Source organism: Conger conger, chromosome 12 (genome assembly GCF_963514075.1).
Source record: "Conger conger chromosome 12, fConCon1.1, whole genome shotgun sequence".
Classification (NCBI taxonomy): Eukaryota; Metazoa; Chordata; class Actinopteri; order Anguilliformes; family Congridae; genus Conger; species Conger conger.
This window is the reverse complement of record NC_083771.1, coordinates 12133763-12146360: the sequence shown is the minus strand read 5'-3', so window position 1 is coordinate 12146360 and position 12598 is coordinate 12133763. Positions and strand designations below refer to the sequence as shown.

The 12598-nt window shown below is 40.5% G+C and overlaps 1 protein-coding gene across 1 annotated transcript; it reads right to left on the bottom strand.

The window, feature by feature from the left end:
• Window positions 1-3265: 3265 nt before the first annotated feature.
• Window positions 3266-12196, bottom strand: LOC133105591 (barH-like 1 homeobox protein). The gene is made up of 4 exons (XM_061215787.1): window positions 11743-12196; window positions 9141-9363; window positions 7177-7467; window positions 3266-3272 (listed from the first exon to the last, which is right to left on the bottom strand). Exons 1-4 carry the CDS (start codon window positions 12194-12196, stop codon window positions 3266-3268), a joined length of 975 nt encoding a protein of 324 aa, XP_061071771.1.
• Window positions 12197-12598: the final 402 nt, after the last annotated feature.

The window sequence follows — 12598 nt, the reverse complement described above, 5'->3', positions numbered from 1 at the left end:
TGTCTGTACACCAGGGTACTGTGAGTCTGTCAGTGCAGACTGTCTGTGCAGACACCACGGTCCTGCTAGGCATCCCCCCGGGGGGTGGGGGCTGCAGGCGAGATCTGAAACACCGGGAGTTATTGATTAGATAATCTCCGTCTCATCTGAAAGAAGCCTGGTTTACATTCTCCCCTGCTGAGAGAGACACTGTGGCTACTGTCGGCTGGTGTGTGCGGGGGGCAGGGGAGGCGGGGGGATGCGGGAATCCGTTCCGTACACAAACTCACTCCTTTCATCTACATGTCTTGCCATGGGTCCTCTCCTCTCTTTCTCCGTCTCTTGCTCTGGTCCTCTCCTCTCCTCTCTCTTTCTCCATCTCTCACTCACATGTTTTTCTCTTCCTCCCTGTTCTGGGAAACAGGGCTTTTTTTATTATTTGCTGTGATCGTCGGCTCATTCCCCCGACCCCTAACCCCCACGTTTGGGGCACGTATGCCTCGTACCGCTGGAGCTTCTGTCCTCATTGCTCTGGGGAAAAATAGGCTTTTATTCTCTCTGCCTGATACCTTCCTGCCCTTCAGGCAAGTACAAGGGTTTTCATTCGCAGGACCTGGCCATAGGGGAAGTCTGTTACTGTGTGTGTGTGTGTGTGTGTGTGTGTGTTTTTCCCATCTCGAATGGTTCCTCATCTTGTGATGTAAATGTATCTGTTTTACAAACTGACCCTCCACAACCCCGACTTCCTGCCACCCCACACCTCCCAGAATGGGGCTGTGTAGACGGAATGCCGGCTTTCTGTAGTAGGAATGCTCTCCTGCAATAGGAGGTGACTCCGCCCACCCCCACCCTCCTGAAACCAGATCAGCAATATGGGGGGGCAGTGATGCTCTGTTATAGCATCTCCTCACACCTCTTCCCCCCCCCAAAGTCTAAATGTGACCCCCTTTACCCAAAGGGAGGGATACATTCCTTCAGTGTCCCCCACCTGCCCTGTTACTACATTCGTAATTTTAACCACGCATAATGCTTGTCATGACGTATTTCAGTGTGTTGGGTGGGGGGTGTTGACCAGCTACACACGCAACGGCCCATCCTCGGTGGAGGGTCCCAGAAGGGAGGGGGCGGCGGGTCAGGGGTTTTTGGAACCCCGACAGTTCACTCCCACCTGCGCGAAGAGTTGCACATTAGTTAATGAGCCAATGTCAAAATGTTCTGCTTTTAAATCGCAGACTCTAAAAATGTAACTTTACATTTCAGCGGTTGTGCCAGGGTTATGTCCTGTTTCCGTGCGTTTACGGGTACAGGTTTGTGCTAATTAGCAGTCAAGTACAACAGTTGCAAAATAATACAATGAAATGTTGCCAAAAGTCATACCTGCTCAGTGAGGGGATTTTTTTTAAACCGTTGAATTATATTGGGTGTTATTATTACAGTAAAATGTATTTCAGCATTCCTTCTATGAGACAGGAAATGTTGCATTAATTAATTTTACCTATTAGCTTTAGCATTAGCATTCTGACTGATGTACTTTTCAGTTCAAGGTTGCGTACAAACGTGGCGTTTCATGTGTGATTTGATAAATTCACTAGTTGGAAGAATAATCATACAAGGACCCGATGTAATGGAAAAATAATTATGCAGTAATGCAGTCACAGTAATCCAAAATGTATTTCGAATAATAGCTTTGCTTGTGATTATTTATATAAGAAACTTTATTTACTTTATTTATCCTATCTTCTATTGCCAAGGTGTTGAAGCTAATTCTCGCAGTAGCCATTCTTCCGATCAATGTCCTTAATTGATTATGTCTTGATTTTTTACTTTCATATGTAGATCACCTTGAGATTAGATGAGTTTAGCGAATATGTAGGGGAAAATAAACGTGTGCGTTACCTGTTTAATTGGATACACAGAGTTTACTGCTTCTTTCCTCAATCATTTCGTGTGGTTAATAACAAGAACTGTATTCCCGCGATTTTAATTTTTCTCTTTTTTTAAATCTTTTTTGTTTGCTTTTATTGGATAGTTCAAGATATTATTTCACTCGCATTCGGCCACTATGGTGGAGTGTTCAATAATGCGATTCATGAAATCAGTCCGTCATATTTGGTTTAATGTGACCATGCTGTTTAAAATTCGACTAAATGTGCATCATAAAAAGGTTGTTTGGGGAAATATTACTTTTGGGCTATATTTATTTATAGGCTAGTAGGATACGGGACTGAGTTTAACATTTGTTTTCTGTGGTTCAGAATTGGGGAAAAAATGCTGCAAATCGGTGCATTGTGGAGTAGCCCACTTTTTAAAGCGTAATTTGCCCTTTTCGGGGCTATGCTGTGAAAGGACACCCGCCCGCACTAAAAATTTCACAGACACTCGTAATTCCACAGTGCAAATTGCACTTTGATTGACTCCTAATGTGATTTGAAGGCGGTTTTGTTTGATTTTATTCTGAGTCAATGAGATTAATCAGAGTCACTGATCCTCCGGGTGCGAGTTTCTCCGTGTTGTGTTTTTGTTTGTCGGGAGCTCAGCGAGACTCTATCCGCACTTCATTAACCCTGAGCCGGGGACAATCCGCGCTAAGAGCCGAGGGATTTACCAGTATCTTTTCTCATGCAAAAATCTCCTCGCCTTGCCTCGGTACTGCTGAGCTTTTCCCGTAATCAGCTGCGCACTTCGCAAGAATAACCCTTTTCATTAATATTGAGAGGTCATCGCCCTCATTTGAATCCGACACAGATCTTAAAGATATACCACTCTATAAATTCTGCATCTAGGTACAGGAAATAACAAGCCTAAATTGATTGGATTTTATAAAGGATTTTTGTTATCCAGTAGCGCTCGGCTCTTGTCTTTTTTATTGTTCAGAAGTAAAATGATTATCCATGATATACTGTTCAGTGATGTTTTATGTTGCCTGCTATGAAATCCACTTTGGAAAGTGCGTGTACCACTTTGCTGTTTACGGTTCTCTTAGGTCGACTACCAGAAGGTCGCAGGGAAGTCGCGACATGTGCAATGCGAGTATTCCAGCAGTTGACTGCGGGGCATAACCCATTATCGACTTTCAATTAAAAGCCATTACAGTCTTTTGTCTAATCGTTAGAAACCCTTTCTTCAACCTTGTCAGTCTGAACTCCCCGAACGCCATGCCGCGCAGGCTAACATTAGGCTATTTTAAAGTCAAGCTATGGGGAGGAAGAGAGAGGGAGGGGGGCCCTGCCGTGCCGCTGACCAGCTGTCCCCTCGCCTGATCCGGCCCGCAGTCTGCCTCGCCCGGTCACCAGCTGGTTCAACCGTTTGGCAAAGACCAGAGAACCAACACTCTTAAGAAAAAGAGGTGGGAACATCCATTTCCAAATGGGATCATTTAGGGCACTTAAACAATTACACACTTAGGAAACCATTAATATTTGATCGACTTATTATTGTTTATGAAACGCGAATAAGATGCCACTGAATGCCGCTCTCACAGCGAGTCGCTCGGCGAGTGAGTTGTTGGGTTTCTGAATCGGCATGTAATTCTTTAAAACCGCTGGTCCATCACCGTGCTATTGTTCCCATAACAAATAAGGAATTACAAAATATCTGGTTAATGTGTCGTTTATGTAAAAACCAAAAATAATAACAAGAACACTCCACGCTAATTTCATGAATCATTTGGCTAGCAAAGTAGACCATTGTACAAATTATATGCTTCACTTATTTTCCCACGCACAATTTTTTTTTTTTAGTTCTTATGACCTATAGAAAGAAACGTCATAAAATATCGTATTTATAGAAGGATGATGCAGTTTATGTAGGCTTACTCAAAATAAGTTAAGTGCTGCTTAAAAAGTGGAAAATATTGGCTACTAAATAAACCCTACTTTGAAGAGTTTCACTTTCCATGGCAGAATTAATATTCTCAGTTTGAATTGCAACTTGTTCTGATGGCTTTTGATAAACCTGCAGGCATTTTGAAAGGTTAACGAAAAGAAGGTGTCTCGTAACGGAACTGCACTCTTATTAACGTTTTTTTATAGTTACACAAATTAAATCCAAGCTGCTAACCAAATACCGCGGCCGTTGAGCAGAGTGTTTGACAGACATGTTTGAAATCATGCAAACATATTTCTCTTAAACACTTTTTTGTGAATTCTAATTTATGATTATGTTTCCGGTGACTATATTTGTGCAATTATGTGCTAAGAATATTCTGCTTCATAAGCACAGTGTATTCTGCTTCATAATCACAACATAGCCTATTGTGTACTGCGTTATTAATAATAATTTTAAATGACCGCAATTGTCAAATGAAGCCAGTTTAGTAAAATGTGTTTACAAAACATAAGGAATTGTCTTAATGAAAACACTTAAACTTAAAATACGATGCATTTTTTAAGCAGGAAAAATTAGGGCAAACTGCCAACACCTCGTGCTCCGTCTGGATTATGGTAGACAGTCAACAGTGCTCCTTAATTATTAAATACAAGCAATTACAGAACTTCACCGAACCGGCTATTGATCTTTTAGCGCAAACTTTAGGAGAGGGGGGCTTGTCGTGTGTTTTATGGAATCTTTTTCAATCTTTATATGTTTGAGGAGCTTGAATACATCGCACGATTAAATAGTTTTGCCACACATCCTGGAACCCCATCCATCAGTGGATGTGAGGCCGATATAGCTACTACAGAATTTAGACTTATTATAATTTGGCTCCTTTGGCACCTCGGCGTGCTGGTCCTGCAATTCACATTGCACGTGTCACGTCGCTCATCGCCCACCCTGCAATATTTTCACATGAACATGAACATTTTAATTATTCTCAAATCTTAGATTATTCTTATCGTATGAAAAACCTGCGGGCATGAAAGGGGTTAATCACAGGCATTTTTTAGTAGAAATTGGACCATTTCACTGATTGCTAGTGACCGCTCATAACGAGTTGGAGCTGCATAGGAATGCCAAATCATATTCTTTGTTGCGTTAAATCAGTTTAACGAAGTCTGTTTTCGTTTGTTACCTATCCAATTTTGCGAGTGTTTCGTTTAATTTGTTCGTGCACCGATTTTTTCTTTTACTTTTCTTCACAAATGTGCGTTTCGGAAGCTGAAGTTTTTTTTCCATAAGCACACCGAAATTGAGCTGTGGCAGTCAACCCCCCTCCAGATCAGCTGATGCTCAAGAATCTGTCATCAACATTATTTACAGCCGACGTGCGCCTTAACCATATAGTTCATAAAAAAACTGATGTCTTACAATCACGAAATGACATGTAGGAATGACATTTCTTTTCACGGAAAGGTACACGAGTATTGAGCGCTTGATTATGGTGTGATACTGACTCGACTTTTCAGTTCCAATCTCCAGTGGCATGTGGTTTTCAGGCGGAGACCGAAGTGCGCCGTTACACCACTGAAATCTTCAAACCATCGTCCAAGCAGACTGTTTTCATCCTCCAAGTATTAGTTGATTTTGTTCACATTTTTTCGTAGTGCGCGCTCGTAGACTATACATTTTGTGCTATATATATAAATTACCATATATATATACATATATATATATATATATATATATATATGGTATCTCATTTATATAAATGACTCAATAATTTGGAAACCTTTTTAACGTAAGAACTTTATTTGTACATTTAAAAAAGTAATTCTCTTTACTTAAAAATCCCCAGTCATCACACCTTCTGGTGAACAGCCGGGGAAAACTTCAAATGCCAACACAGGGGCTATGGGAGCTAACAATTATCCAGAAAGACGAGAATCACTTCACAATATGAGCCGTTTTCACAAATTAATATTGTCAATATACAATTCCACCAATGAGAGTTACAATGTAGTTCCACGGGTTTAATAATGTCACAAAGAAAAGAATGACCTGCGGTGTGTATGTGCAAATGCACCTGTTATTTCGACAGGCCGCAGACCCAGAGAGACGACAGACGGATCCTTTGTTCAGTTATGGCCTAATGTATAATCACCGATTGATTAATTATTTAAGAAGACGTTCACCCCTTAGTTCAGATCGTGCTGGTACTGATCAAGACAGGTTTGTGTTCACACCTCAGAGGTTAATTGCGCAATGTAATGTTTACTCTCTTACCCCCGGGCTCAGTTGTCCTTTGTATAATAATAATAATAATAATAATAATAATAATAATAATAATAATAATAATAATTCAGATGTAAATAGTTATAGTCTCCATAAATAATTGACTGATTGAGCTAACATTTGTTTTCCGGTTCTACTGGACTTCATCGTAAATAACTTCATGTTTGTGTGTAGGATTATGTCCTTGATAAGATTCTCCTTTCTTATGTAAAAGCGGGATTCCGCAGTGATTTTCAATGGTGAAATAGGTACTGGGTATGAAAGTATTTAATAAAATAAAAAACAGGTGAAATGGACAGGAATAGGATGATTTCTTGAGAGAACGAGATTCTCGTATTCCCAAAATGAACTTATTTAATACTGCACTGTTTCGACTGGAATGATCAGATGAGAAATTAAAGATAGTTGTTTCTTTAAATATTATTTTAAAATGTATTCTTATTTACAATACCATACATACGCTTCAATTAGCTATGTTACATGATAATACCGTTGAATAACAGGCCAAATTGAAAATTATATACATATATTTATATGTTAAATAATTTTGGAACATGGGGTGTATGATTAATGTCTGTACTAATGTAAGCGGCTCTTATCACAAATGTTCATTGTTTTTTTAGTAGTATATTATTATTATTATTATTATTATTATTATTATTATTATTATTATTATTATTATTATTATTTCAACCTATTATTAATAGCAATAATGGTAAAGCTCATTTCTAGGCCTTTTTATTGGTTCTGAGATTTAGACTTCTATGGGTCAAACCCCACTAATTCTGACAAGTGCATGGTGCTATCAGTATTTTAGGCCGTTCTGGGAAACGCCTAAAATCGCGTTTAAAATTCTACATTGTTTGAGACCCCTGTTAGGTGAAAAAACAACAAAAATAAATAAATTATTACATAAATAAATAAATAAATTATAAACATGGCTGTGTAGCGTATCAGTAACGTTAATATCGACTCAAGAGTTCGTGCTCCAGTTGAGTTCGTTGTGGGTTTTACAGATATATTTATGTTTCTCACCAACATGTTCTGTTGGTTTGTTCTCTGGCGAGTTCAAATGGCCCCGCTCACCGGGGCTGTGTTGCCCGCGGAAGCACTCCGGAGAGGGCCGACAGCGGTGGCGGGGGCTCCGCGCCCCCCTGCAGGCCGTGTAGAAGAATCCGTGGGACTAAGGGGCGCTGCAGGGCCGGCGGGGGCGCCGAGGGTCCTCGATACAGATATAAGGCTGCTCCAGGGTCCAGATTTGAAACCAAGCTTTGTGGATAAAAATATGGTGATGGGAACATTCTTTGGAGGGCGGAGTAATTCCCGGCCTCGGCTAACAGTTCAAGTCCAACCGCAGTCTGCCGCTTCCACTTCGTCCTTCAGTCGAGAAGAAAAGGCAATATATAAATACACAGTAGGCTACGCAGGAACTAACAAAAAATCTTCAAACGTAAAAGCAAATGGTTGATATTGAACAACAATTACTATTGTGTGCCCTAATAGCTCTAGTCTCAGTCAGTAGAAATTATGAAAATAAAGTAAATCGATTATCAAGTGGCATGTGATCAAACTGTATTGTATTGCCTTGCAACACAAATGAATTCGGATGTTATTGTTTCATTTTATCACAAAATATGCACGTAAATTATATTGATAATTAAATCCTTAAATCAAATGGCAACTTAACGAAGTCAATCTCCCGAAAGCACGAATGATCTCCATACAAATATACTGTGAGCATGTAGGCTACATGCAGTAAAGACTGGGTGGATGTTAATAAAACGTAATCCTTTGATACATTTTTCTGTGGAGTTTGTTCCTATGGTTTATTCAATAAAAGTAGCCTATGACGATGCAATACTTTGTTGTTTATTCATGCTAAATGTTAAGTGTTCTTGTCAGATTGTTCCAGACAGTTGAAAAGCAACTTACAGGTAAATAATTCATAATTGTAATAATTGTGTAATTATAGGGAGGTGGCTGAATTATTAATATAGCATGCAGTAATTTATTATTCATGTTGAAATGTGTAGTGCTTTTATATTTATTTCATGTCGTCTCGCTGCTTAACTGTCACCGCCTGATCAGATACACATGTGGTTTCCAATGGTGTGTGTGTGTGTGTACGTTTGGGAGTGGGAGTGTGTGTGTGGGAGTGGCTGTGTGATTGTATCGGTCTTTTTTGTCATTTAGATGTCTTTTTATCGCTCATTTAGTTTCTGTAATTACTACTACATTGTATGGAGAATCAAGACCTTGATTTGATCGTGTCTGTTTATGCATTTATTGTTCTTACGTCATGCCTGACCCTTCTGCGTCATAATTATGGGCCTCACCAAGTTTTTTTTTAGGTTCAAGGAGATTCACGTTATACTACAGATTATTCCCGTATCTGACATTTTTAGTTCATACGATAAAAAATAAATTGGCAACGATGACTCCCCCCCCCCCCCCCCCCCTAAAGAAAAAAACCCGCCGCGCATCAGACTGGCTCTTGAGCGTATCTTTCGCAGATGCATTGAGTTGAGATCTTTGTGTCCCCCGTCCACTTCACAGCTGTTGACTGGGTATTTTTTTAACCCCCTTCTTTGCTCTGCTGTGGGGATTACCCGTGTCAAAGCAGCGAAGTACTTTATCTTCTGCTGATGTATGGCGAGAAAAAAAGACATACGACCAGTGGGCAGATTCCCAGGGTTATTCATTTTGAAATTAGTTGTTGGGGTGTGACGACCCCGACGGAGCGAATCTCCGGTGTGGCTATTAGTGTAGCCTAATGTGCGTCGTTCTCGCCGCGTCTACTCGTCATTGATTTAAATTAGTCAACATTACCGGACTCTCACAAGAATGGATATTGTTTAACCGCCCGGGCAAATCGTTAGTTCTACCTGTGCCCCATAAGCATGAACACAGCACCACATATGCCACATATAATGGGTTTGTTTTACAGAGACACGCGAATGTGAACATATATTTATTGCAATTTGAGCGTGTGTCCTTGAGTGTGCAAAATGTTGCGCGCAAGAGACAGTCAGTGGTGTGACGGAGTTTACCTCCTGTTCTGGTACCACGTCTTGACCTGTGTGTCGGTGAGGTTGAGCGACGCCGCCAGCTCCATGCGGTCCTGCACGCTCAGGTACTTCTGCCGCTCGAAGCTGCGCTCCAGCTGGGCCAGTTGGTGGTCTGTGAAGGCGGTGCGCGCCTTCCGCGGCTTCTTCAGGCGGACCTGGGAGCTGTCTCTGCTGCTGGAGATCTCCCTGTCTCCTTCCTCCTTCACTGAAAGCCAAACAAGCACGGGCGTTTGCAAAGAGAATAAAATTAGCTATAGGTTAGCTTTTGGGCAACCCAAAAATGGGCGAAATAAATAAATAAAATAACAAAGGCTATTTCTGTAAACGAATGCATAGAGATTGAACAGATAGTGTGCTTGTGCATTTATTGTTTGTTTTTGTTTCATTTTAAATAGCTTAATCACAAGATTCGTTGCTGCACTTTGAAATATATATATTTTTTTAGCAAAGTAGTGTAGGCCTATTACGCTTTGATTGTTTTATTTTCGGCGCTATTGGTAAGAATGCTTTTCAAGATGAATGTATCCCTTCAGTCTGAACGAGGGCACATTCTTTTCAGTGCATTTAAAGTAGTTTTTAAATAGTCCTGCATGTTTTAAAGCATATTTGTTATACCTACAAGTAGCGAAGCAGAATCATCCATTATTTTGCCTGTGATTTTCACAGCCGCTTTTATTTGTTGTGATATGTCAGTGTTCCATATGTATTACATCATAAATCAATATTTCTGAATTTACTAGGACCCCTTCTCCCTCTACATCTCAAAACAGGGTGTCGCGAAAAAAGCGTGCCAGTTGACTAGTTGAGTCGTATCTCAAGGAGCACAATAATCCGGTTAATTGAGCCACGAGGGACGGGAACCTTTCAACCGGGACTGGAGCGACTTCACAGGGCCGGGAATGAGAGCGAAGCGTAACGCAGGGCCACGCCAACCCTCCGTGTAACAAACGTGATTAGCAGCAGGACAAATTGCACAAAATCTGTGAAATATTGGGAGGCGGCGGAGCCGTTGAAATCAAAGTTTGAAAAACAACGGGAATGACTTCAGATATAGGGAGATTTGTTTAATGCATCTATAGTTATGACCTATAATAATGGCATCAGACATAAACAATGATCTGCTACTTATATCCATAGTATTGAGAGACATTATAATTATTCATTATAACAGAAGGCACCGGGTTCAGTTTGTTTTTATTTTAGCCTAATCTAACTAGGCCTAATGCATATGCGGTCTTCCACTTCTATATATATATAAAATTTAAAAAAAGGTTACATGCCTTGATTGTTGGAGTTTTAAGTAAATTCTAGATTATTGTATCCATAGCATGAAAACTGCGTGAGGACGATTTCGACGGTGACGGCAATTGTTGCTCTTCGTTCGGTCGTAAGAGATGAATTCATGACCTCAGGGTCAGTGTAATTTTCTTGTCTCCCACGTGTTTAAAAGCTCTAGAAGATGTAGGCTATATGTGCTACAGTTTCCAAGTAAATAAACTTTAAACTTTGAATTCGAATCATCACCATCTGCCTGAAGTTACTTACTTGGGAAAATAAGACCGGGGGTGTGGGTAAACTGCAATAATTTTACACATCTGTGCGTTCTGCCTCCTCTTTATATATGTGGCTGTTGGTGCATGTTAGTATTTGCCTTTCCGATCGTTTACATAGTACACTTCTTAAACTGAAGGTGAAAATGACACCTGGTCTGTTTAAGAGCCGTATCACTTAGCTTTACTGGTGCAGGCAGGCGGCTCTGTCGCTGCTCTTTGCTCTCATATGAAATACATTGTAAAATAGTTAATGGCAATATGTAATTTCAATATTCAACTGCCCCAATGTTGATAACGCTCTTTAAGAGCGCTTATCACAGCCTACACCATATTTTCCTTCCGGGAAGGAACCATTTTCTTTTACTAGAAAAGGTATAGACGGTGCTAAAGAATTAAATTAGAAAATATCAATAGCCCATACGTATGAACAATATTTTTGTTTGTATTTGTTCGTGAGAAATACCATCAATACTGTTAATAAATTAACATTATTGACGGTAAATTGATACCAAATACCAAATTTTGTACATGTCGTCATTCTAAATACAATTGGCTACCGTACATTTACAAAAGTAATTCTTTTTTTATTTCTTCGGTAGATTTTTATAAATGGGGACAGCCTATTTTTATTTCTTATTTTTTTACAGTGCTCTGGACTACACCGTCTAAGTTAATGTAATGGAAATAGTCATAAATAAACAAATGGATTTATTAACTACAGCACCAAATTTGCAATGTGAACTTGTATTGTATCCGTCCTAAATGTAGAATCTGCAATGAAGCATCAAAAACTCTCAAACAGCCTCTCAAATGTCAATATTATTTTACAGCTTTGAAGTTTGGAGCATTCTCTAATCTGGGAGCACGATAATTAGTTTGCTCCTTAAAACACAGCTCAAACACACGATATAGGCCTACAGTTGCCATATAGCCTAAATTAAAACCAAGTGGCCGCTTTAGTAGAAACTTGTAAAAATATCAGATACAGATAAGAGAGAGATGTGTCAAGTTTGAGTGAAATAGTAGGCTACCTTTGTATTCGCTGTCTGAAGAGGAGTTGCTGTGGATTTTATCCATGAATTCGTCTGCGATCTTGGACGCGAGCCGCCCTGCCTCTTGAGTTGGCTGTCCATTGCTGGAGTATGGGGCGCAGGCGGCCAGCGGTTTGCAGTCCGCCAGAATGTCTCTAATGAGGAACGACGAGGTGACGGTCCGCGGCTGGGAACCGGCGGAAATCTGTCCGTTCTGTAGATGGGACTGTAGCCCGAGAGCGCGACCTTGTCTCTGCACCGCTTCTTCCACGCTCTCCCGCCGCGGGGACGGAGGGGAAGAGCAGACGCTCTCGAGGTCAGACCTCGGGCTGAACTCCAGGGGCGAGCGGCATTCTCCCATTAAACTGTCCCCTTTAGAAACGATTGGACTTCCAGGTCTGTGAGAAAGTAAAGTGTCTATTCCGAAGCTGGACCCGTTGGCGGACGCGTCCATTGTCACCCAGCTCAAAAACAGGTTCTTAGCGTTGTGTTTTAAATAATCATTTGTTCACTGGCAACTTCGGGTAGAAGTGCGGGACGTCAAGGTGAACCAAAATCGCAATTATCCAGATGCAAAATCCAATAGAAAAATTTGGAAATAATATATTCCTCCACTTCCTCCAAAGCCTTCTTCTTTAAGATCGTTTTTTAAAGTTTTCAGAACGAAGAAAATATCTCCAGTTTATCGAAAATGGTTGTAGCTGCGGATATCGTTCTTGCATTCAACTATTTTTTCGTACTCGCCTCTGTACTATTTAAAAGTCGATACAGTTGGAACCCCCCCCCAGCTACCGACTAATTGATCTGAGTCGTAGCATAACAATTTTCAGAAAAAAAAAAAGTTCTGTTCCAGTTC